This window comes from Dipodomys merriami, unplaced genomic scaffold, assembly GCF_024711535.1.
Source record: "Dipodomys merriami isolate MVZ:Mamm:240054 unplaced genomic scaffold, mDipMer1.0.p SCAF_128, whole genome shotgun sequence".
Taxonomy (NCBI): domain Eukaryota; kingdom Metazoa; phylum Chordata; class Mammalia; order Rodentia; family Heteromyidae; genus Dipodomys; species Dipodomys merriami.
The window spans coordinates 1,818,872-1,845,189 of NW_027202582.1; the positions used below are offsets into that span (position 1 = coordinate 1,818,872).

Here is a 26,318-nt window from a genome sequence, read left to right on the forward strand (position 1 = left end):
CCCACGCCCGCGGAGGGAGGGACGGGGAGACACCGCGAGTCAGAGACAGTCCAAGACGGCGCCCGCGATAAGGCCGGCGGGGAAGCGGGGAGGCGGCGGGAGGAGGGGCGCAGGGCGCGGGCGGGGCGGGGCGGCCGGAGCCCTCTTCCTGCTTGGGCCCTGCCCGGAGCAGCCACCCGGGAAGCCGGCCTCGGGGACCGCAGCTCCCCCCGCCCGTCCCCTCCCCTAGGTAAGGACTTTTTTGGGGGTGAGGGGGCCCGTGAGGCTCCGACCCCACCACTGCCCAGCCTCCCGGACCGAGGGGCATCTGCCCCCTTCCTCGGGGTCCCTCGCGTGCGCGGGTCGGGAGCCCGCAGAGCCCGGGGCGCCCACCCGCACCTGCGCTGGCCGCCGCCGGCCACTCACCACGGTCCCCCCGCCCCTCCCCCGACACGAGGCCGGAGCCCAGCGCCGGTCTCCCCGCCGGGCCCGGCCGGGCCCTGCCTGCCCGAGTCCTAGCCCGAGCTAGGGGCTTGGCTAGTTTGGGGGTGGGGTCACAGGCAGGCGAACGGGACGAAAGAGACCTTCCTTGGGGTCCCCCCGCACATCTGCCCAGCGTCCTGTGTTTGGGCAGAGCCCCGCCCGCCCCCTCTCCCCCTGCCCTGGGATCGACCCCCCGGCCCGGACCCTGGCAGTGGGCAGGGACCGCGTCCCAGGGACCTGCTGGCTGCGAGTCCCGGGAAGGCCCCGGCTCCCAGCACGCTCGCCTGTCCCCCAGGATGGCCGAGGAGATCATCACGCCCGTGTACTGCACAGGGGTGTCTGCCCAAGTGCAGAAGCAGCGGGCCAAGGAGCTGGGCCTGGGCCGCCATGAGAACGCCATCAAGTACCTGGGCCAGGATTATGAGCAGCTGCGAGCAAGATGTCTGCAGAGCGGGGCTCTGTTCCGAGATGAGGCCTTCCCCCCAGTGCCCCAGAGCCTGGGCTTCAAGGAACTGGGTCCTAACTCCTCCAAGACCTATGGCATCAAGTGGAAGCGTCCCATGGTGAGCGGGGCACCCCCTCCCCTGCCCCAGAGGCGGGCCTCAGCTGACCCTCAATGATGGGATCCCAGTCCCTTGGTGGCCAAGTGGGGTCTGGGGTGGCTAGGCGCCCATTTCTAGAAAGGACTGGGCTAGGGAAGGTCTCTGGGTCTTGTAGGAGCTGCTGTCAAACCCCCAGTTTATAGTGGATGGAGCCACTCGCACGGACATCTGCCAGGGCGCGCTGGGTAGGACCCCCTCCCCTCCCCGCGGGGCTCTGGGTGTATGTTCCACAGTAGTTCCCCATTCTCCGTTTCTTGGGCACTGCCCCAACCCCTCCCTTCTGCAAGCCTAGGCAGGCTTCGGCCATCAGCGCTGGTGCTGGTTTGCCCAGATTCCTGGGTCTTTTCTGCCAGCGGAGGGGAGCTGGGGAAGGGGGTACCCCACCCCAGGGAGACCCGGGTTCTCCCCAGCAAGATGACTCGCCTGAACAAGGCCTCCTTCCCTGAGCCCTGGCCAGATCCATAGAGCAGTCCTGACCCGGGCCCCTCCTGTCTCAGGGGACTGCTGGCTCCTGGCCGCCATCGCCTCCCTCACGCTGAACGACACCCTCCTGCACCGAGTGGTCCCCCACGGCCAGAGCTTCCAAGATGGCTACGCGGGCATCTTCCATTTCCAGGTGAAGGGCCTGCACCCCCCCCCCCGCCCCTGGGGAAGAGGGGGAGCAGAACTCTGAAGTTACAGTGGCCAAAGGCCACACCCTGTGGGGACAGCCCTACCCCCCCCATCCCCAGGTATTTGACCTCAGTGCCACCTCTGGGCTGTCATGTGTGAATGGCTAGGCAGGTCTTTCAGCTGGCTGTTTTCCTGGATGGTAACCTCATCTAGGAGAAGGAGCTTGAAAGAGTAAAAAACCCCCAAACGTCTGTGTTATTCTGAAGGCCAAATCCCCTTTCTACCGAGGCCTCAGTTTCCCCATTGGGGAAAGCAGTGTTCTGCAGGGAAAGGGGAGGCTGGGGGCAAACCTGTAGCTTATTCTTTCCATTTGCCCCCCTCCCTCCCATTCCAACTGCTGCCTTTGGCAACCTCGGACACAGAGACTCCAGGTTCTGTCTGAGCCAGCGTTTCTTGACTTTGGTGACAGCCCATTTTTTGGTCACACTAATGCATTCTCGATGAGCTGGTGTTGAGAGAGACGCAGCGCAGCAGCTTCGGTGGAGGCTCTCCCGCCGTGGGAGTCCCCGGCACGCCCACAGGGATCTCCTTCATGCTCCCCCACCCCACGCGGGGGAACTGACCTGACTGTAACCGCGCTGCCCAGCCCCGGGGCGGAGCCCCCAGCTACCCCGCTTTGGTCCGCAGGGGCGGGGCTACGCTGCTCCTCTCCCCGCCCTCTTCTCTCATTCCTCCAATCCAATCCTCTCCGGCCTCTGATTGGCGACTGGAGCTCCTTGGGCCCTCCTTCATTCCCCATTGTCTGAGACAATACTTGGAACGGAGAAGCTTGGGGCCTGAACCCCCTCCTACTTCCCCACCCCCTGGGAAACCTGCCCCCGGCCTGGCTGAAACAAATCCCGCAATTGCCAGAATCGGACCCGCCCATCTAGGGGTGGGGTTGCCACATTTTCGTTCCACATTTAGTAACTCCCACTGACCCCCCACATCCAGGGGGGTTGGTTTGGGGGTGAGCCCAGGCCCCGGGGCTTTCCATCTTCTTACTGATGGAGGCAATTAGGTCTGTTTCCCTGGTGAGCTCAAGGTTGGCTTTCCGTCTGTGACCTTGTTTGACTTTCCATGAGGAAAGCGCTGCTTCCTTTAATGGGTAGGGAAACTGAGGCTCGGGGGAAAACCGGCCCAGGGCTGTGTATCACGCAGTCTCCCCTCTCTGTATCTGAAGGGTTAGGGATATCCACCAGGCCTATGCAGCTACCAACACACACTGATGCCCAATAGAAAAATATCCTAAGCCGGGCGCTGGTGGCTCATGCCTGTAATCCTAGCTACTCAGGAGGCTGAGATCTGAGGATCGCGATTCAAAGCCAGCCCGGGCAGGAAAGACTGTGAGACTCCTATCTCCAATAAACCACCAGAAAACCGGAAGTGGCGCTGTAGCTCAAGTGGTAGAGCGCTGGCCTTGAGCTGAAGAGCTGAGGGACAGCGCCCAGGCCCAGAGTTCAAGCCCCAGGACCGACAAAAAAAAAAAAAGAAAAGAAAAAAAGAAAAATATCCTAGTATTATCATATAACCTACTCACATCCTCCTTATCCTGTATACTTTAGTTTATTGTTTATTATTTTTGTGCCAGTACTAGGGCTTGAAGGCAGAGCCTACTGCTTTTGCTTAGCTTTTTCACCTAAGGCTACTACTTGAGCCACAGCTCCTCCACTTTTGGCTTTTTGCTGATCAGTTGGAGATAAGAGTCTCACAGCCCGGCACCAGTGGCTCATACCTGTAATCCTAGCTACTCAGCAGGCTGAGATCTGAGGATCACAGTTCAAAGCCAGCCTGGGCAGAAAAGACATCAACACTCTTATCTCCAGTACACCACCAGAAAACTGGAAGTGGTGCTGTGGTTCAAGTGGTAGAGTGCTAGCCTTGAGCTGAAGAGCTGAGGGACAGCGCCCAGGCCCAGAGTTCAAGCCCCATGACGGACAAAAAAAACCCAAGTCTCCCAGACTTTCCTGTCCAGGGTGGCTTCCAACCTTGATCTCAGCCTCCTGAGCAGCTAGGTTGATAGTTTTGAGCTACCAGTGCCCAGATGCAGTACACTTTAATGCATCACTAGTTGGCTCTATCATACTTAATGCACATTGAGTACAGATGCCATTTTCTTTTCAAATGTTTGAACCCCTTTAGGGGTCAGAAGCAGGAGCTCAGAGCCTGCGGATACCGAGGGCTGACTGTGTGATGTCTACCTTGAGTATAAGTGATCTAGAATGATACAGGGCTGAGTGGTCACCGCACCCCTCTCCCGCAGCTGTGGCAATTCGGGGAGTGGGTCGACGTGGTCGTGGATGACCTGCTGCCCACCAAGGATGGGAAGCTGGTGTTCGTGCACTCTGCCCAAGGCAACGAGTTCTGGAGTGCCCTGCTTGAGAAGGCCTACGCCAAGTGAGTAGGGCCTGGGGGACAGCTCCCCCTCCCCTCCCCTCCCTACTGAGGGCAGGGGCCCCTGGCTCTCTTACCCAGTCCTGCTTGATGCCACAGCCCTGACCCGGAGCTGCCCACAGGGTGAACGGCAGCTACGAGGCCCTGTCGGGCGGCAGCACCTCGGAGGGCTTTGAGGACTTCACAGGCGGGGTCACCGAGTGGTACGAGCTGCGGAAGGCACCCAGCGACCTCTACCAGATCATCCTCAAGGCGCTCGAGCGAGGCTCCCTCTTGGGGTGCTCCATCGACGTGAGTGTTCGCACCCTGGCCCTGCCCCAGTGTTCCTGGGTTCCCAAACCTCGCCCTCACCCTTCATCTCAGCACCATCTTTGGATGTGGATGTGTCTCCAGCCTTGTCCTTCTCTTCCACCCATTGTCCCATTGCCTTCCATGCCCAGTGACATTCCTATTCCCCTTATTATTATTTTTATTTGGGGGGAGTCAGTCGTGGGGCTTAAACTCTGGGCCTGGGCCACTGTCCCTGAGCTCTTCAGCTCAAGACAAGCGCTCTACCACTTGAGCCACAGCACCACTTCCAGTTTTCCAGTGGTTTATTGGAGATTAGAGTCTCATGAACTTTCCTGCCCGGGCTGACTTTGAACTGCGATCCTCAGATCTCAGCCTGCTGAATAGCTAGGATTACAGGCGTGAGGCACCTGCGCCCAGCTGTTCCCCTTCTTTCCTCCTCCTTTCCCCACACCTCAGGCCTCAGCTTGATCCTGGCCTTAGGTTCCTGACCATCCACTGAGCTCCCTTCTCCTCTCCTTCCCCTGCCTCCCTTATCCATCCTGCTTTCTCTCGCCCTCTCCTAGCTCCTTCTCCATATTCCAGGCCCACCCTTGTCTGTCCCTCTGTTTCTACCATCTCCAGGCCTCCATAGGCACCCCCAAACCACTGAGATCCTTGGCCCTTGCCCTCCCTCCTTCCCCCTTCCCTATTGGTCCGCGCTGACCCTGGGGAAGTGCGTAGCTGTAGGTGTGTGCGTGCATATATATGCACCCTCCTCACTAGTAGTAGTGTTGGTGGGGTGTCTGGGCTTCCCCCCCCCACCAGTGATAGCATTGGTAGCCCCACTTGCAGGATTGTGTCCACAAGTGGGAATGGAGACATGGGATTAGGTCTTGTCTGTCATTTCCAACAGCTGCTGGATGAGCAGGGGGTGGGGGATGGGAGAAGGGCTTTTCCAGGCCTTTCCTTCAGGCAGAGTGAGGAGCCCAGCCCCCTCCCCCCTTCCCCAGTCCTCCCCCACCACAGTGCACATGTGTGTCTGCAGATCTCCAGTGTCCTGGACATGGAAGCCGTCACATTTAAGAAGCTGGTGAAGGGCCATGCGTATTCAGTGACTGGGGCCAAACAGGTACTGCCCTGGGTGGGGCCTGCTCCGCTCCCGGGGGGGCGGTTCCTACCTCCTGGCCTGGCCTGGCCTCGCTGGCATCCCACAGGGCTATGGGAGGTGTCTGTGACCGGGTCCCCACACCTTATCTGTCCCCGGGGACACCCATCCTGATGCTTATCCATCCACGCTAACCCTGATTGACTGGTGTTCCAGAGCACAGCTGCCTCCCAGGGTTGCGCTGGCGGGGAAGCTTCTGACAGCACGCATGTCAGAAGCTAGCGTGGTTGGGTGCTTTGGGGACAGGTGAACTACCAGGGCCAGATGGTGAGCCTGATGCGGATACGGAACCCCTGGGGCGAGGTGGAGTGGACGGGAGCCTGGAGTGATGGGTGAGGGACGCGCTGGGCACTGTCTGGGGTGGGGGGGCTGAGGAGCCCGTCGGTGCACCTGGGAGGACTCAGGATGAACCAGGGGAGCATACTAGGTTTGGGGGGCACCACCCTGGTGGAGCACAGGTTGTGGGGGTCTGTAGCAGCCTGTGGGTCCCTCCGGTATCTCACCTGGACAGGGAAAGCCTAGGTCTGGGATCTGGGAGTGGGCTTGAAGGAGCCTCCTGATCTGGGCTGGGGGAAGTCGAGGCAGGGTGGATGGGTCCCAGGCAGCTCAGTGCCGTCCAGCCCTGGCAGTGCCCTGCTCCCACAGCTCCTCAGAGTGGAATAACGTGGACCCCTATGAACGGGAACGACTGAGGATCAAGATGGAAGATGGGGAGTTCTGGTGAGCAGCCCTTTCCTCCATGTGGCTCCTCCTCCTCCTCTTCCTCCTCCTTCTCCTTTCTTCCTGTTGCTTCTTCCTGTTGTACTGGGGTTTGAACCTAGGGACTGGTCCATTCAAGCCTTCAGTCTCTTCCTCCCTCCCTCCTTCCCTTCTTCCCTTTTTCTCTCCCTCCTTCCCTCCCTCCCTCCTTGTCTTGTCTTGGGGCTTGAACCCAGGGTCTGAGTAATATTCCCAAAGTTTTTTGTTCAAGGCTAATGCTCTACCACCTGAGCCACAGCTCCATTTCAGGCTTTTTTAGTGGTTCATTGGAGATAAGAGTCTCACAAGGCTGGGAAGGTGGCTCAGTGGTAGAGCGCTTGCCTTGCATGCTTAAGGCCCTCGGTTCGATTCCTCAGCACCACATAAGAAAAAAGAAAAAAGCCGGAAGTGGCGCTGTGGCTCAAGTGGTAGAGCGCTAACCTTGAGCTGAAGAGCTGAGGGACAGCGCCCAGGCCCAGAGTTCAGGCCCCACGACCGGACCCCCCCCCCCAAAAAAAAAAAAAAAAAAAAGCAAAAAAGAGTCTCACAGACTTTCCTGCCCAGGATGGCTTTGAACTGTGATCCTCAGATCTCAGTCTCCTGAGTAGTTAGGATTATAAGTGTGAGCCCACTGTGGCGTCTGGCTTTGGAGATCAGTTTTTAAATTTTGATTTTAGAGTTAATCTCACTAACTTACTTGTTTTTAAAAAGTGATGTTTATGGGGCTGGGAAGGTGGCTCAGTGGTAGAGTGCTTGCCTTGCATGCATGAGGCCCTGGGTTCGATTCTTCAGCACCACATAAGCAGAAAGAAAAAAGCCGGAAGTGGCGCTGGGGCTCAAGTGGTAGAGCGCTAGCCTTGAGCTGAAGAGCTGAGGAACAGCGCCCAGACCCAGAGTTCAGGCCCACGACCGAACCCCTCCCCCCCCAAAAAAAGTGATGTTTATTAGCATGCACTGGCTATATGCTGGAGACTTTCATTGTGACTTTCCCACGCATGTATATAATCTCTTCGAACCAGCCACTCCCCACCTCCCTGTCCTCCTTCCTCCTCTTCTGAATACAATTTCAAGAAGTTTTGTTGTTCTATGTTCATACTTGCTGATAACCTGTTTAAATAATATCCTTCCTTTTTCACCCTAGTTTGCCCAACTAGCACCTTCCTCCACCCCCAAAAAAAGAGCCTCTCTTCACCAACTTTCTATTGATAATGGCTTTCATTGATCTGGACTTGAACTCATGACCCTCCTGCCTCTGCATCCCAAATAGCTGGGATTACAGATGTCTATCACCAGACCTAGACCTTCTTTTTTTTCTTTTTCTTTTTTGGTCAGTGCTGGGGTTTGAACTCAGGGCCTGGGCACTGTCCCTGAGCTTCTTTTGCTCAAGGCTAGCACTCTAGCACTTGAGCCACAGCGCCACTTCCGGCTTTTTCTGTGTATGTGGTACTGAGGAATGGAACCCAGGGCTTCATGCATGCTAGGCAAGCACTCTACCACTGAGCCACCTTCCCAGCCCCTTCTTAGTGCTATTCTACCTCTCTCCTGCCTGCCCCAGACCCATTCCATGGCTGGGAACCGGGGTCCAGCTGTGTGCTTTGACCCTCCCCTTCCCCCCCCCAGGATGTCTTTCCGAGATTTCATGCGAGAGTTCACCCGCTTGGAGATCTGCAACCTGACGCCAGACGCACTCAAGAGCCGGACGATCCGGAACTGGAACACCACGCTGTATGAGGGTACCTGGCGTCGGGGGAGCACCGCAGGTGGCTGCCGGAACTACCCAGGTGACCGGAGCCCCTGGGCTCAGGACTACACCCGGGGCGTGAGGAGAGGGGGGGGGTGGTCAGGACCCTGGCCACCTCGCTGCTTCCTCTCCTGTGCGATGCGAACTACACTGGCTGGTGACTTTACTTTGTGTGTGTGTCAGTACTGGGACTTGAACTCAGAGCCTTGAGCTCTCAGCTTGGCTTATTTGCTCTAGGCTGGTGTTCTATCACTTGAGCCATATTTCTACTTGTGGAGTTGTTGAGGTTTTTTTGTTGTTGTTGTTTTGTTTTTTGGTTTGATTTTGGCTGCTTAATTGGAAATAATTGTCTCTAGGATTGATCTGCCCAGGCTGGCTTTCAACTGAGATGCACAAATCTCAGCCTCCAGAGTTAACTGGGATTACAGGTGTAAAGCGCCAGCACCTGGCTCATAGCTGAAGTCTCAGATTCACTTTGGGGAGTAAATGTGCAGTGTTCGTGTCAGTGCTGAACTGTCATTCTGCGGCCTGAGCCCAGGTGGTAATCAGGGAGCGATCTTGCTGTCTTCTAACCCCTGGTAACTCCACATTCCCTGAACTCTTCCCTCTGGTCGCCGCACTTCCTCCCTGTCCTTCTCTTCCCTTTCCCTGGCCTCTGAGTGCCTAGGAGCCACTGTCCACAGCTGGCCTCCCCATTCCCTACAACAACCTTTCCCTCTAATTAGTTCCGCCCCGCCCCATCCAGTGGCCTCCCAACCACTGCGCACCTGGCCTCCTCACTTCATCGTGGAATCTGCCCCTGCCAGCCTCTGGCCCTCTCCTCTGCCCTCTACTTCCAGCTGTTTCAGCTCCCCTCAATCCAGGCATCGGCCTCCTGGAACTGTCTCATCTGTTTGTGTGTGTGTGTGTGTGTGTGTGTGTGTGTGTGTGTGTGTGTGTGTGTGTGTGTGTGTGTGTGCATGCATGCATGCATGCATGCATGCATGCATGCTTTCATATATGCCAATCAGACTATGGCTCAAACACAGGGCCTGGGCTCCGTCCCTGAACTGTTTTGCTCAAAGGGAGCACTCTACCCCTTTGAGCCAAGGTGCCCCTTCCAGTTTTCTGGTGGTTAATTGGAGATAAGAATCGCCTGGACTTCTTTTTGGCCCAGCTGGCTTCAAAGCAGAATCCTCAGATTTCAGCCTCTTTAGTAGCTAGGATTACAGGCATGAGCCACTAGCGCCTGGCTCAGTTCCCTTCACTTCTTTTGCTCAAGGCTGGTGTTCTGTGACTTGAATCACAGCATTCCTTCAGGCTTTTTTGGTGGTTAATTGAAGATAAGAGTCTCATGGACTTTCCTGCCTGAGCTGGCTTTGAGTTATGATCCTCCGATCTCAGTCCTGAGTAGAATTACAGGTGTGAGCCACAGCACCTGCCCTGCCATCTGTTAAACCTCAGCACACTGGTGCTCTTCATCATCTCCCCTAGTGCCTCCTCCTTCTTCCCCTCTTAAGGTACTTTGTTTTTTAGCTTGTCTCTATAAACGCAGTTTCCCGGCCCTTCCCTCTCCCTGGGTCGGTCAGTCAGCATGACCACCACAATCCAGTCTCTGCTGGCTCAGAACCGTTGAATGCAGTTGGAGAGAAATCACACAACTGAGGCCATGTTTTTCCTGTAACCTGGCAGCCACACACCTCTAATGAGCCTGTCTCCTCTGTCACTGCCCTATGGGTTCCTAGCCCTGTTACTCCATAAGAAGTAGAGACTTCAACCCACATGACAGACGACTCAGATGCCCACCTCCCCATCCGCTGGGAGTCTCCAGTCCACCTGTGCCGGCCTCTGTGCCGGCCTTATTGGGGACTCCTACCAGTTCTGAGTCTCACTCTCCCCTTTGTTTTTGGTGCTGGTACTGGGGCTTGAACTCAGGACTTAGGTGCTGCCCCTGAACTTTTCAAGGCTAGCATTCTGCCACAGCTCCACCTCTGGCTTTTTGCTGGTAATTGAAGATAAGTGTCTTTAGTATTTGTCTGTCTGGCCTGACTTCAAACCATGATCCTCAGATCTCAGCCTCCTGAGTAGCTAGGATTGCAGGCGTGAGCCAGCAGCACTTAGCAATGTCTCTCTGCTGCTGCAGCATTTTGTTCCCTTGTCCTTCACTTCTCACTCCTGTGTTGTAATGGAAAAACCCTGTCTTAAAGTGACCCTCTCTCACCCCACTTCTCCACCCCTGATCCCCTTCAAAGCAGAGTTCTCAGGAATTGCCGCATGGCCCGTTTCCTTCCTGCCAGCTTTGACTTGGCCAGATCCGCTGCTGCTGTGTCCCTCATGCAGCTCCCTGCCCTGTGCTCTGCCCTCTGTGTGGAAAGCATTCGCACCTGGACAGAGCCCACTCTGCTCTGCTCCAGTGTCCAGTGAGCACTGTTCCTGTGTCCCCTGACTACCAAGACTGAGCTGCCAGCCTTCCTCCCGCAGCACCGGCTCTGCTCTACGCTGCTTATGGATTTGCATGTGGGTGTGGACGGCCATTCTGCCTCTGGGTCTCTTGTGACAGTGACACATTAATCCTCACTACTGGGGAGGCTGAGATGGTGAGGATCAAAGTTCATATCCGTCCTGGGCAGACAAATCTGAGAGAATCATCTCCAATTAACCAGCAAAAAGCCAGAACTGGTGTGGTGGCTTAAGTGATAGACAGCTAACTGGCTGTGGGTGGAAAAGAATCAAGCAAGATACCCCGAGTTTAAGTTCTAGTATCAGTACAAAAAAATCTTACATGGCTGTAATCCTAGCTACTCAGGCTGAGATCTGAGGATCTCAGTTCAAAGCCAGCCCAGGCACGAAAGTCCGTGAGACTCTTATCTCCAATAAACCGCCAGAAAACTGGAAGTGGCACTGTGTCTCAATTGGTAGAGCACTTGCCTTAAACTGAAGAGCTGAGGGACAGCGCCCAGGCCCATAGTTCAAGCCCCACTACTGACAAAAACAACAAAACAACAACAACAACAACAAAAACCAGCTTTTCTTGTCCTTGGTTTAGAATCAAGTCCAATTAAAAAAAAAAAACAAAACCAAAAGCCCAAAAATCAAACAGGCTGGGAAGATGGCTTAGTAGTAGAGTGCTTGCCTAACATGCATGAAGCCCTGGGTTCAATTCCTCAGTACCACATACACAGAAAAGACTGGAAGTGGTGCTGTGGTTCAACTGGTAGAATACTAGGCCTGAGTTCAAGCCCCAGGACCAGCAAAAAAATTATATAATTTAAATGTATATATACATATATCTTCTTTTTTTTTTTGCCAGTCATGGGGCCTGAACTCGGGGCCTGAACTCTGGGCCTGGGCGCTGTCCCTCAGCTCTTCAGCTCAAGGTTAGCGCTCTACCACTGGAGCCACAGCGCCACTTCCGGCTTTTTCTGTTTATGTGGTGCTGAGGAATCGAACCCAGGGCCTCATGCTTGCAAGGCAAGCACTCTACCGCTGAGCTACCTTCCCAGCCCTACATATATCTTCTAATAGTATATTAACTTTTTTTTTTTTTTTGTCAGTTCTGGGGCCTGAACTCTGGGCCTGGGCACTGTCCCTCAGCTCTTCAGCTCAAGGCAAGCATTGTACCACTTGAGCCACAGTGTCATTTCTGGTTTTCTGGTGGTTAATTGGAGTCTCATGGGCTTTCCTGCCCATTCTGGCTTTGAACCACGATCTTCAGATCTCAGCCTCCTGAGTAGCTAGGATTACAGGCGTGAGCCACCTGCACGCAGCTAGTAGTTCAAATTTTCACACACACACACACACACACACACACACACATAAATGAGATCTTTTTTGGGGATGGGACCTGAGTTTAAACATGAAACTCACTTATGTTTTGTGTAAACTTACAGAAATAGCCAAAAGGAAATTTTTTACAGTATTTTCAGTGAACCTGTCATATGTGCTCACATGTGAAATTTTCCATTTGTGACATCATTAAAAAGTTTCAGATATTGGGGCTGGGAATGTGGCTTAGTGGTAGAGTGCTTGCCTAGCATGCATGAAGCCCTGAGTTTGATTCTTCAGTACCACATAAACAGAAAAAGCTGGAAGTGGTGCTATGGCTCAAGTGGTAGAGTGCTAGCCTTGAGCAAAAGCTTAGACAGTGCTCAGGCCCTGAGGTCAAGCCCCAGGCCTGGCAAAAAAGAAAAAAGAAAAAAAAATCAGATATTGGCTCCTAAATTCCTAGCTACTCGGGAGACTGAGATCTGAGGATTGTGGTTTGAAGCTAGCCCAGCAGAAAAATCTGAGAATTACTTATCTCCAGTTAATTAGCAAAAAGATGGAAGTGGAGCTCTGTCTCAGTAGTAGAGTGCTAGCCTTGGGTAAAAACCTAAAGGACAGTGCCAGGACCCTGGGTTCAAGCCCCATTACGAGCACACACACACTCGGACACACACTCAGGTTTGCTTTTTTCTGCCATCGTCAGGCTTGAACTCAGGGCCTGAGCACTGTCTCTGAGCTGCTTTTGCTCAAGGCTAGCACTCTATCACTTGAGCCATAGGACCATTTCCGGCTTTTTCTATGTATGTGGTACTGAGGAATAGAATCCAGGGCTTCATGCATTCTAGGCAAGCACTGTATCACTAAGCCCCATTCCCATGTCCCACACTCAGGTTTTGTTGCATCTTGGATTACAGATTTTTAGAGTAAAAGTACTGCAGCCTTCAGTATCTCCCTGCATACTTCAGAGTCATACTAGTTACTATTGTAGCTAGCAATTGGCGTGTGTGTGTGTGTGTGTGTGTGTGTGTGTGTGTGTGTGTGTGTGTGTGTGTGTGTGTGTGTGTGTGTGTGTGTGTGTGTGTGTGTGTGTGTGTGTGTGTGTGTGTGTGTGTGTGTGTGTGTGTGTGTGTGTGTGTGTGTGTGTGTGTGTCCATCCTGGGACTAAACATTGTCTCTGAGCTTTTTTGCTCAGTTCTCTTATCACTTGAGCCACAGCTCCACTTCTGGCTTTTTTGGTAGTTTATTAGAGGTAAGAGTCTCACAGACTTTTCTCCCTGGGTTGGCTTGGAAAGTGATTCTCAGATCTCAGCCTCCTGTGCCTACCTGCAATTGATCTTCTCAATGTAATTTTGTATCCAGCAAATTTGTTACACTATGCTTAGGTTTACTGATTTATTTACATTCTTTTTAGTTCACTGATTCTATAGGATCTGTAAATAAGGGCAGATTTGTTGATTCTTTTTTTTGGGGGGGTTGTTATTGTTGTTTTCTTTTTGTTTTTTCGTGGGTTGTGGGGCTTGAACTCTGGTCCTGGGCACTGTCCCTTGACACTGTCCCTCGAGCTCTTCAGCTCAAGACTAGCGCTCTACCACTTGAGCCATAGCACCACTTCTGGCTTTTTCTGCTTATGTGGTGCTTGAGGAATGGAACCCAGGGCCTCATGCATGCAAGGCAAGCACTCTACCACTAAGCCACCTTCCCCAGCCCGATTTGTTGATTCTTTTCCTTTTTCCCCCCTTCCTCCTCCTCCTCCTCCTCCTCCTCCTCCTCCTCCTCCTCCTCCTCCTCCTCCTCCTCCTCCTCCTCCTCCTCCTCCTCCTCCTCCTCCTCCTCTTCTTCTTCTTCTTCTTCTTCTTCTTCTTCTTCTTCTTCTTCTTCTTCTCCTTCTTCTTCTTCCTCCTCCCCTTTCCCCTCCTCCTCCCCCTTCCCCTCCCACCCCTTCTTCCAATTCTCTGGACTTGGATTCCTGTTCCTATTAATGTGCTCTCTAGAACTGAGAACAAACCCCACAAGCCATTCAGAACTTTGACTCTTGCATCTGATTTACTGCAAGTTTCACTACTGTATACATTTTTTCTCCAAGGTTTTTGTTTCTTTTAGATTTTTGTGGTACTGGGGTTTGAACTCAGGGCCTTGTGCTTGCCAAGCAGGTGATTTACCACTTAAGCCACAGATCTGTCATTTATGTCCCTACTGCCTGGATCATGATCCTCCTATTTATCCTTCACTTGTGGCTGGGATGGCAGGTATAAACAATCATACCTAGCATGTTATTAATTAAGATGGAGTCTCATGAATTATTGGCCCTAGCTAGCCTTAAACCTTGATCCTGTTGATCTTTATTTCCCAAGTTAGCTAAGATTATAGGAATGAGCTACCACATTTGGTCTATATTGATATGCTTTTAAACACATTTATTACGATGATAATAGCTTTTTTGGCTATTTATTTGTTAAAGTGGTAGATTATATTTATTGTTTTCCCAATATGGGGCCAACCTATATTCCTGAGATGAAAACAATATAACACAGTCATGGCATAAAATTTTGGGATGGATTTGTTTGTGTCTTTGTAGAATACAAGGCCTTGTTTATGCATGCCCAGAAAGGACCTAACCACTGAGCTACCTTCCAGCCCTACATACCTTTTTGTTTGTTTCTGCCATTCCTGGGACTTGAACTCAGGGCCTGGGAGCTGTCCCTGACCTTTATTGCTTAAGGCTTGTGTGCTACCACGTGGGCCACACCTTCACCTCCTGCTTTTTGGAAACCAATTGGAAATATGAGTTTTATTGACTTTCCTGCCTGGGCTGGCTTTAAACCACAATCCTCATATCTCAGCCTCCTGAATAGCTAGGATTCCAGGTGAGCCACTAGCACCCAGCCTAACTTAGTTTTTTCTGTTTATTGTTGCTTTAGAGGTGATATACCGTTACCTTTACGTACATCAGGTAGTAAGTACATTTCCTTTCTCATAGTGTCGTCTGTTGCCACATTCTCTCCCATTCCCTCCCTCCCATCTCTACCCACCACTTACATAGTTCACTTTCATCAATGTCCATTGTGCTACAAAGCTGAACTTTTTCAGCTTTTTCCTCAGATTCTGTGCCTCCCCCAACCTCCCACAGATGTGCATGTGAGTACACTGTATATAAGGTAAAACATACAGAGTCATCAGAAACAGAAAAAAAAGAAAAAAAAAGGTCCTGCCGGGAGCCCGTGGCTCACGCCTGTCATCCTAGCTACTCAGGAGGCTGAGATCCGAGGATCACGGTTCAAAGCCAGCCCAGGCAGGAAAGTCTTTGAGACTCTTATCTTCAATGAACCTCCAGAAGACTGGAAGTGGCGCTGTGGCTCAAGTGGTAGAGCAATCGCCTTGAGCTGAAGAGCTGAGGGACAACACCCAGGCCCAGAGTTCAAGCCCCATGACCAACAACAACAAAAAGTCCTTTGTTTCTACATCTAACACCCAAGCTCATGAGTAAGATTTGCCTGTTACATTCTTTTCCATACTGATCAAACCGGTATGGTGCACTGTCTTGTACACTTAATTGGAAACATCTGCTCTCTCTTTGTTTATTGAGTTTACACACAGTGAAAACAGTTCCTTGCTTGCAAGTTTCGTAAACTTGTCTGTCCAGCCATCAAGCCCGCTTGTTCCTTTATGTGAAGATGACCTTTTGATACTGATTATCATTAACGGTTATAAAATTGTATGCGTTTTTCTTTCTCTTTCTTTTCTAAGCCTAGTTCTTCTCCCTTCCCCTCTTCTCCCTCTTCCACCCCTCCTCCCCCTCCCTTTTCTTTTTGTTTCAATGTTAGGGCTTGAACTAAGGGCCTAAGTGCTGTCTCTGACCTCTTTCACTCCAAAGCTGGCTCTCTAATACTTGAGCCACATCTCCACTCTGGCATTTTGATGGTGAGAGATAAGAGTCTCATAGACTTTCCTGCCCAGGCCGGCTTCAAATAGCAATCCTCAGACCTCAGCCTCCTGAGTAGCTAGGATGACAGGCGTGAGCCACTGGTGTCTGGCAAGAGATTACTTTTGATCTTGATCATCTTTTTTTTTTTTTTTTCCCAGATCTGGGCTTGAACTCTGAGCTGGGCTCTGCCCTGATCTTTTGTGCTCAAGGCTAGCATTCTAGCACTGGAGCCACAGCGCCACTTCCAGCTTTTTTTTGTTAATTGGCAATGGTTCCCACGGACTTTCCTTCCTGGGCTGGCTTCAAACCATCATCCTCAGATCTCAACCTCTAGAATTTTGTTTGTTTTTAGACAGCTCTCAAGATTTAATTCGTATGCCACATGATTTACCCATTAAAATTGTACAGGTAGCAAGGCAATGGTGGCTCACACCTGTAATCCTAGCTGCTCAGGAAGCTGAGATCCGAAAATCATGGTTCAAAGCCAGCACAGGCAAGAATGTCCGTGAGACTCTTCAATTAACTACGAGAAGACTGGAAGTGGTGCTGTGGCTCAAGTGGTAGAACACTAGCCTTGAGCTTCAGGCCTGAGGGACAGTGCCCAGGCCCAGAGTTCAAGCCACACGACTGACAAAAATAAATAAAGGGCTGGGAAGGTGGCTCAGTGGTAGAGTGCTTGCCTTGCATGCATGAGGCCCTGGGTTCGATTCCTCAGCACCACATAAGCAAAAAAAAAAAAAAAAAAAAAAAGCCGGAAAAATAAATAAATAAAATTGTACAGGTCAGTGATTTTTATATTAGAAAATTGTGCAGCCCTCACCACATCCATCTGAGAACATCTCATTATATCCCTCCCCCCAAAAAACACCATGTACCCCTTCATCCTCACACCCTCAGCCCCTGGAAGCCACTAATCTACTTCCTGACTCTGAATTTGCCTATTCATGATAATTCATGTAAATGGAATTATGCAATGGTAACTGGCTTCTTTTCTTTCCTGTAACATTTTTGAGGTTTAGCCATGCCATAACTGTGTAGTACTTTGTTCCTTTTGTGTGTGTGTGTGTGCTGGTTCTGGGGCTAGGATTTGGGGCCACACTTCTCACTTGACTTTTTCCCTCAAGGCTGGTGTTCTACCACTCAAGCCACACCTTCAGTTCCAGCTTTTTGCTGGTGAGTGGGAGATAAGAGTCTCTCTTTTTTGCCTGGACTGGCTTCAAACTGCAAGGGTCAGATCTGAGCAGTTAAGATTAGATGTGATTCCTGCAGTGCCCAGTGGCTTGTCTGTATACTTCCCCTTTCGCTTTGGAATGCAGGCCCTGGAGGTTCGGGACCTGTCTGTCCCAGATGTTTTCCTGTCACACACGAGATGACTTAGTGTTTTTTTTTAAGTAAATGAGTGACTAAGTGAGTGAACACATGAGACTGTTCTTCCAGCCTCTAATACGCGCCTCTCTTTCCTGCAGCCACCTTCTGGGTGAACCCCCAGTTCAAGATCCGGCTGGATGAGGTGGATGACGAAGATGACTATGGGAGTCGCGAGTCCGGCTGCAGCTTCGTGCTGGCGCTCATGCAAAAGCACCGCCGTCGCGAGCGCCGCTATGGCCGGGACATGGAGACCATTGGCTTTGCTGTGTACGAGGTGAGCCCTGGGGATGGCGGCCAGGCCCACGACCTCCACGACCATCCACCAGGGGGCGCCCAAGGCCTCCACCCAAGCAGCGCATCCTGAGTGCCCCCAAGGGTCACACCTGAGCAGGAGGCTCCCTCAGCGCCTCCTGCCTCTGACAGAGACCTGAAATTCATTGTGAGGCAGGAGGAAGAAAGAAAGTGGTTGGCCCCAGGAAAGGAAGGTTCTAGAATTCACCTTTGCCTCTGGGGAAGCAGAAGCTGGCTTGGCTGATGTCTAGGTGGCAGGCTTGGGCCAGATTTTAATGGAGCTTCAGAAAGAAGTGAGTGTGGGGAGCAGGGAGCCCCACCCAGGAAGTGTGTGGTAATAAACAGCTCTGAGTCCTGCCCTGCTGGGGACAGAAACTTATCAATGGTCCCTAGCTGGGGTCAAGGAAGGCCATTGCCTTGGCCGCATCCAAACCCACTGGCAGCAGAAGGGTAGAAAGGGAAGGTCTGGGGCATCCTTAGCCCAAGGTTCTGCTTCCTGGCTGCTTCTCCCCTTCTCTAGTCTTAAGGAGTCAGGGCCAGGCTCAGCAGTGGCTCATGCCGGTAATCCTAGCTACTAGGCTGAGAGCTGAGGATCACAGTTCAAAGCCAGCCCAGGCAAGAAAGTTCTGGAGACTCTTCAATTAAATACTGAAAGCTGGAAGCGGGAGCTGTACATCACGTGGTAGGAATGCTAGCTTTAGGCACAAAAGCTCAAGGACAGTGCCCGGGTCCTGAGTGGAAGCCCCATGACCTACATGAAACAGAAAGAACTCCGAACCTTGGCCCAGCATTCACCCCGCCCCGCCCCGCTGGATGAGCCTACATCTGCGCCTTTCCCCTCTCACAGGTTCCCCCGGAGGTAGGTGTGGTTCCTGGCTCACCTGGTTCACCTGCCCTGAACAAACACAGCCGACAGAACAGAGGGGTGGAGCCCTGGAGGGCGCGGAGACATCCACTTGTTTTACTGCCTGAAAAGTGCTCTTAGCAGGACTGGGGTTTGAACTCAGGGCCTTGTGCTTGCTATAGACAGGCTCTGTACCCCTTGAGCCATGTCCCCCCATCCTCTGACGTGGATCTAGCGGGTGGAGCGGGTAGTAGGAGGGTTCTAGCGGAACTGTCTAGCCCCTCAGCGTGGAGTTGGCATCGGGGCCCGGGTCTGGGGCGGCTGTCCGGGGGTGGGCCCTGCAGCCCTCCGCCTGTCTCCCCCTGCCAGCTGGTGGGCCAGCCGGCCGTGCACTTGAAGCGAGACTTCTTCCTGGCCAACTCCTCCCGGGCGCGCTCCGAGCAGTTCATCAACCTGCGGGAGGTCAGCACCCGCTTCCGCCTGCCCCCCGGAGAGTACGTGGTGGTGCCCTCCACCTTCGAGCCCAACAAGGAGGGCGACTTCGTGCTGCGCTTCTTCTCAGAGAAGAGTGCCGGGACCCAGTGAGTCATGGACTAGACCCTCCCCCTCCCCCCGTTCCTATCTCCTCCCTGCAGCCCCCCCACCCCCCACCCCCGTCTCCAGCTCCCCCTGAACAGCCTCTTTCTTCCCACTCTACAGGGAGCTGGATGACCAGATCCAGGCCAACCTTCCTGATGAGGTGTGTGGTCTTCCCTCCCTTTTCTCCTTCCCTCCCTCCTCCCTCTCTCCCAGGGACCTGGGTGTCCCATCCTCTGGGCAGTTTCCTTCCTGATAAGCACCATGGAAATAAGTCGCCTGGCCTTACAGCTTGCAGAGATCGTGATGATGATGATGATGATGATGATGATGGTGATGGTGGTGGTGGTGATGATGATGATGGTGGTGGTGGTGATGATGATGATGATGGTGGTGGTGGTGGTGATGATGATGATGGTGGTGGTGGTGATGATGATGATGGTGATGGTGGTGATGATGATGATAGTGATGGTGATGATGATGATGATGGTTGGTGATGATGATAGTAATGGTAGTGATGATGGTGATAATGGTGGTGATGGTGATGGTAGTGATGGTAGTGATGATGGTGATGATGGTGGTGATGGTGATGGTAGTGATGGTAGTGATGATGGCTATGATGGTGGTGATGGTGATGGTAGTGATGATGGTGATGATGGTGATGGTAGTGGTAATGGTGATGGTGATGGTAGTGATGATGGTGATGATGATGGTGATGGTGGTGGTGGTGATGATGATGATGGTGGTGATGATGATGATGGTGATGGTGGTGATGATGATAGTGATGGTGATGATGATGATGATGGTTGGTGATGGTGATGGTAGTGATGATGGTGATGATGGTGATGGTAGTGATGATGGTGGTGATGGTGATGGTAGTGATGATGGTGATGGTGATGGTAGTGGTAATGGTGATGGTGATGGTAGTGATGATGGTGATGATGGTGGTGATGGTGATAGTAGTGATGATGGTGATGGTGATGGTAGTGATGATGGTGATGGTGGTGATGGTGGTGATGAAGGTGATGATGGTGGGCCGTCTCTGAGCCAGCTCTGTGCTGGGCCCTGCAGCAGGGTTCCTCCCCAGGAACCACCATAGAGTCCTGTCATCCCTCTCTCCCTCAGTGGGAAACAAGTTCAGAGAGATTGAGGACTTTTCCCAAGGTCCCCCCAGTGATCCAAGCCCTCCCCCCTCCATCACCGAGCTAAACCCCACCCCTGTCCTCTGCCCAATAGGAGGGGGATCTCCACTTTACAGGTGACAACAGGGAGGCTCCAGCTGGGGGCCGGTGGCTCCCGCCTGTCATCCTAGCTACTTAAGAGGCTGAGATCTAGGCTGGTAGTTCGAAGCTAGCCTGGGTAGGAAAGTCCCTAGGACTCTGTATCTCCAATTAACCGCCAAAAAGCCCGAAGTAGAGCTGTGGCTCAAAGGGTAGAGCACCTGCCTTGAGTGGAGAAAGCTAAGCAATGAGTCCCTGAGTTCAAGCCCCAGTATAGGCACAAAAAGAAAGAAGAGTGAGGCTCAGAGGTGAAGAGCACGTAGCCCATGGATTTGCCCCCACGGACAAGGCCCGGTGCCCCTCACCTGCCCCTTCCTCTGTGCAGCAAGTGCTCTCTGAAGAGGAGATTGACGAGAACTTCAAGGCCCTGTTCCGGCAGCTGGCGGGGGAGGTAGGCCGGGGCCTGGCAGGGGCGGGCCTGGCAGGGGCCGGGGGCAGCCGGGCAGGTGCCATCCTCCATCTTCTCCCCAGGACCTGGAGATCAGCGTCAAGGAGCTGCAGACCATCCTCAACAGAATCATTAGCAAACGTGAGGGTCCCCCAATGGCAGTGCTGTATCCCAGCTACGGCCGCCCCTCCCCCCTCCCATTTCCTCCAACCTAGGCATTTTCCATGGCTCAGAGCTCAGCCCTACAGGCTGAGCCAGCTGCCAGCATCTTAGTGCCAAGGAAAAGTTTCCTCTTCTTTCCCAAGATGCACCCCCTGGCCAGGCCACCCCCTTAGGTACACAGCTGAAGGCAGCCCCCTCACCCCCGACCTTGGCTGTGGGGAGGAACTTGCACGACCCAACCCAACCCTAATGCACCTGTTTCCTTCATCCCCGAACTTCCCTCCTGCCCAGCTCTGCAGACGCAGGTCTTTCTATTCCCTCAGCCTGTCACCCAGCCAGGCCTGCCCTCTTCCCACCTCATTCCTGGCACTCTGGCTCGGTCCTCCCTTCATCTCTGCTTTGGGTCATGGTTGGGTAGGACCCCGTCTGGACCACTGAAATACTTTGTTTTCTGACAATGGGTGGCCAGTGGCTCACACCTGTAATCCTAGCTGCTCAGGAGGCTGAGATCATCTGAGGTTTGCAATTTGAAGCCAGCTTGGGAAGACAAATCTGGGAGATTCTTATTTCCAATTAACCAGCAAAAAGCTGCTAGTGGAGATGTGACCCAAGGGGTGCATTGCCAACCTTGAGTGAACATGCCACACACACACACACACACACACACGCGCGCGCTCCTAAGCAAAGTCTGCTTTGCTGGACTTCACCCCTAGCCAGGGCTCGGCCTCCCCCACTGTCCCCCTGCCAGGGCTCCCAGTCTAAGGCAGGGCCACGAAGCCCAGTGGGCTGAGGTCCCAGACCCACTCTTTCTTACAGACAAAGACCTGCGGACTAAAGGCTTCAGCCTGGAGTCATGCCGCAGTATGGTGAACCTCATGGACGTATCCTTTCCTCTGCTGGTGTCTCCCGGCGGGGCTGGGAATGGCGTCTTTCACGGGTGAAAGATCCTAGGGAACAAAGCAGGGGTGGGTTATAAATGCACCTGGGCCTTGTGTTCAAATGCATGTACCTGGAGCTCAAGTGCATGAAACATCTTTTGGTTGATTAGGAGGGGAAACTGAGGCCCTGTGTCTTGTGGAAGGTGGAGCCAGACTCTTAAGGCTGGAATTGTTTCTGGCCTCTCCTATCCCTGCCTCCCTCACCCTGCCTCCTGCCTCCCATTCGTCCCTTCTACATGCCACCTCTAAGCTGTGGTGTTGCTTTTTTCTTCTGTCAGTTGTGGGGCTTGAGCTCGGCCTGGGCACTGTCCCTCAGCTCTTCAGCTCAAGGCAAGCACTCTACCACTTGAGCCACAGTGCCATTTCCAGCTTTTTCTGTGTATGTGGTGCTGAGGAGTCCAACCCAGGGCCTCATGCATGGGAGGCAAGCGCTCTACCACTGAGCCACCTTCCTAGCCCCTGGTGTTGCCTTCTTAACCTCCTCTACCCAGCGTGATGGCAACGGGAAGCTGGGCCTGGTCGAGTTCAACATCCTGTGGAACCGCATCCGGAATTACCTGGTGGGTGGAGCCACCGCAGGCCCCTCCCCTGCCAGGTGGTGGGCCCCAGATCACCACCCCTAGCTCTGCCTTTTTGCATGTAACCCCTTTCCCACCTTTCCCAGCAAATGTTCCCCCTTTTGGGCTGTCCCCCTCTGGCTGAGTTGGCCAGGCCCTCACCCTCTGCTCCTCACACCAGTCCATCTTCCGGAAGTTCGACCTGGACAAGTCGGGAAGCATGAGTGCCTACGAGATGCGCATGGCCATCGAGTCCGCAGGTGAGGCTCTGAGGCTGATAGGCTCGAGGGAAGATGGCGCCCTGCTCCTGTGCCCGGGCAGTGACCACTGGCTGGTATAAAGGCCATCTCTGGCCTTTTTCCATAGTTCCAAAGCTAAGGTTTGGTTTTGTTGTGCAGGTCCTAGGACTTGAACTCAGGGCTTGAGTACATCCCTAGGCCTCTTTGCTCAAGGCTGATGCTCTACTTGAGCCACAGCTTCACTTCTGGGTTTTTGCTGGTTAACTGGAGATGAAAGTCTCATGGACTTTCCTGCCTGGGCTGGCTTCAAACCATGATTCCCAGATTTCAGCCTCCTGAGTAGCTGGGATAACAGGTATGAGTCACCAGTGTCAGGCAGATGGAGTCTTATTAGCGCTTACTGCACATAAGGGAAGGTTGAGGCTCAGAGAACACTGAGTGACCTCAGGCCACACAGCAGGGGTGTGTCAAGCCAGGCTTCACACATAACACCTGGACTCCTTGGCCCTCTGCTGCCAGCTTCTGATTCCTGGGCTAAACCCGTTAGACTTGCTGTAGGACTGGCCCTCACTTGCCCAGCCACTCCTGGCCCTGCCCAGGAGGCCTTGATGCCCTTCTCTCTGGAGAATGCCCTTAGTATCCTGCATGGCCTTCTGTACTCCTGTCCTCTGCCCCTGCCTGACACTCGCTGGCTTTTCCATGCAGGCTTCAAGCTCAACAAGAAGCTGTACGAGCTCATCATCACCCGCTACTCTGAGCCTGACCTGGCCGTTGACTTCGACAACTTTGTGTGCTGCCTCGTGCGGCTGGAGACCATGTTCCGTGAGTGTCTGCCCACCCAGGGTCCTCCAGGCGAAGGGGAGACCTCTGGGGATGGCTGGGGTTCAGTTCTGGCCATACATGAACGTCACACTGAGTTCTCAGCCCATGTCATCTTTTCTTGAACACACAGGGTTTTTCAAATCGCTGGACACAGATCTGGATGGAGTTGTGACCTTTGACCTGTTTAAGGTGAGGCTTTCCCTTTCTCTTTCTCTCTCTCTCTCCTTCCTCCCTTCCTTCCTCCCCCTCCCCCTCTCTCTTTTTTTTTTAATTTTTTTTAATTTTTTAATTTTTTATTTATTTTTATTTTTTGGGTCCAATTGTGGGGCCTGAACTCTGGGCCTGGGCGCTGTCCCTCAGCTCTTCAGCTCAAGGCTAGCGCTCTACCATTTGAGCCATAGCACCACTTCCGGCTTTTTTTCTTTTTGCTTATGTGGTGCTGGGGAATCGAACCCAGGGCCTCAGGCATGCAAGGCAAGCGCTCTACCACTGAGCCACCTTCCCAGCCCTCCCTCTCTCTTTCTTAGTGTTGGTCCTAGGGCTTGAATTCAGTGTCTGGGCGCTGTCCCTGAGCTTTTTCAGTCAAGGCTAACTCGCTACCACTTTGAGCCGTAGCACCACATCCATTGTTTTTTGTTTTTGTTTTTGTTTTGTTTTTTTTACCAGTCTTGGGCTTGAACTCAGGGCCTGGACACTGTCCCTGAGCTTCTTTTGCTCAGGGCTAGCACTCTACCACTTGAGCCACAGCACCACTTCTGGCTTTTTCTGTGTAAGTGGTACTGAGGAATGGAACCCAGGGCTCCATGTATGCAAGGCAAACACTCTACCATGAAGCCACATTCCCAGATAAGAGTCTCACAGACTTTCCTGCCCAGGCTGGTTTCATACCATGATCCTCAGATCTCAGCCTCTTGAGTAGCTAGGATTACAGGTGTGAGCTACTGGTGCTCAACCTGTTCTTTATTTTCTTTATTATTATTATTTTATTTTATTTTTTTGTCGTCGTGGGGCTTGAACTCTGGACCTGGGCGCTGTCCCTGAGCTCTTCCGCTCAAGGCGAGTGTTCTACCACTTGAGCCACAGCGCCACTTCCAGTTTTCTAAGTGGTTTATTGGAGATAAGAGTCTCACGGACTTTTCCTGCTTGGGCTGGCTTTTGACTGTGATCCTCAGATCTCAGCCTCCTAAGTAGCTAGGATTACAGATGGGAGCCACCAGCGCCCAGCTTTATTTATTTTATTTTTTTGTGGGTCATGGGGCTTGAACTCTTGAACCCTCAGCTCTTCAGCTCAAGGCTAGCACTCTACCTCTTGAGCCACAGTGATTTTCTAGTGGTTTGTTGGAGATAAGAGTCTCATGGACTTTTCTGCCCAAGCTGGCTTTGAATGTGATCCTCAGATCTCAGCCTCCTGAGTAGCTAGGATCACAGGCATGAGCCACTGGCGCCAGGCTTCTGTTCTTTTCTTTTTGTTCACATACGTGCATGTATGTGTGTATGAGAGAGAGAGAGAACCAGGGGACCTTGTGCTCTCATTCAGGTTTTCTTCTATGCATTTTTTTGGTGGTTAATTGAAGAGAAGAGTCTCACAGACTTTTCTGCCAAGGCTGGCTTCAAACCATGATCCGCAGATCTCAACCTCCTAAGCATCTGGGATTACAGGCAGGAGCCACTGACTCCTGGCTCTTTGACCCAAGTCTTCCATCCTTTCCTGACCAGGAGCCTGAGGCTGGGGCCTGGAGGGCCAAGTGAGGGGAAGTGGGCTGGGTTTGGGGAGAGACAAGGGAGGCCAGACCTTGGAGTGCTCTGTAGGAGCTCGGTCTCCTGGCTCAGAGAAGTTAAGACAGCAGTCCACCTGCCAGGGTTCCTCAACCTGTGGGAATCAATGGTGGCATTTGAGCTGTGCGTCAGACTCTAGACTCCGGGGTCTGGGTGGAGAAGGAGACTGGGACTGCAGTGGCCATTTCTGCTGTCTCCAGCTGACCTGTTTCTCTTCCCCCTGCAGTGGTTACAGCTGACCATGTTTGCATGAGGCGGGACTTGCCCCCCCACTTTGCTGCGCCCCTCCTTTCTTCATCTGCCAAGCCACACCTGCCAGGCCTCACCAGCTGCAAGTGCCTTCCTTGGAGCAAGAAGGTGTCCTTCTCCAGCCTCCTGTCCCCTGCGCTGCCATATTCACGTACTCTGGGCCGAGCTCCGAGGTCTTCACTTCCTCTCCGGCCATGGGCTCAGGACGGACCCGTGGCAGGCCAAACCTGGAAGGCAGATGGCCGCTTACTCCTGCTTCAGGCCTCCTTGGGGGAGGGGGGCTGGCAGCCCCCTCTCCAACATCTTGATGCACCCCTTCTCACTCTATAGGTTCCCCCCCCCCATACCCTCTCCTGGCTTCACCTGCAGACTTTATAACCACTAGCTCTGCACATTCTGCTCCAGATGTGTGAGCCCCCTCCCTGTTCTGGGGGAGCCTCCCTTTCCCCCCTCTGGGTGGGGAGGGCTGAGATCGCCTGTGCCTTCCTGTGCAGAAGCCAAGGTCCTCCCGCTCTGCAGCCCCCCCCCCCCCCGGGAGCTGCCCAGCCCCAGGGTGCTAAGGCGTTCGCTCCTCTTCTCCTTTTTTATATATATATATAGGTGATTTTAAAGGGGACTCTTCAGGGACTGGCTATGGGGGGCCAGAGGAACTAGGGATGGGGGAAGGAGGTCCCATGTTTCCATGCAGAGGAGTCCCAAATAATAATAAAGGAAAAAGGCCTCACATCTCTCTCTGGAGTGTGATTCTCCTAAGCCAAGCCTTGTACCAATGGAAGGCTCGTGGCCCTCGGGTCCATACCTGCTGGAGGCTGGCCACTTGAGCAGCACCGGCTCTGGGCGCAGGGACAGAGCCACTCAGGGGGGCTCCGGGCAGCCTACCCAACTGGAGGCCTTGGAGCCCAACCTCTGCCTCCTCCACTCCTCTGCCAGCGACGGCGCCAGCTGAAACCCAACCCCTTCTCAGCACCGACCTGACCCCCCGGGGAGCTCCCGCCACACACACAGAGCTCCCTTCAGCTCCTCTGGAGGTGTGGGGTGTCCTATGGCCCACACACCTGCTCCTTATATAAACGGCGCCAGTCCCTGTGATCTTGGCTGTTCGTACCTGAGATAAGGGTGGGCTGAACTGGGACGAGGAG

The 26,318-nt window shown here is 53.3% G+C and overlaps 1 protein-coding gene across 1 annotated transcript; it reads left to right on the forward strand.

The window, feature by feature from the left end:
- On the forward strand, window positions 1–25,905 carry LOC138824294 (calpain-1 catalytic subunit). The gene is made up of 22 exons (XM_070018078.1): window positions 1–229; window positions 758–1,025; window positions 1,180–1,249; window positions 1,562–1,680; window positions 3,979–4,112; window positions 4,232–4,400; window positions 5,425–5,508; window positions 5,791–5,876; window positions 6,190–6,264; window positions 7,903–8,063; window positions 17,156–17,331; window positions 18,196–18,207; window positions 18,562–18,773; window positions 18,892–18,931; window positions 20,374–20,439; window positions 20,520–20,577; window positions 21,415–21,479; window positions 22,028–22,096; window positions 22,275–22,353; window positions 23,038–23,154; window positions 23,285–23,343; window positions 25,157–25,905. Exons 2-22 carry the CDS (start codon window positions 759–761, stop codon window positions 25,181–25,183), a joined length of 2,145 nt encoding a protein of 714 aa, XP_069874179.1. The 5' UTR covers window positions 1–229; window position 758; the 3' UTR covers window positions 25,184–25,905.
- The last annotated feature ends 413 nt before the right edge of the window (window positions 25,906–26,318 follow it).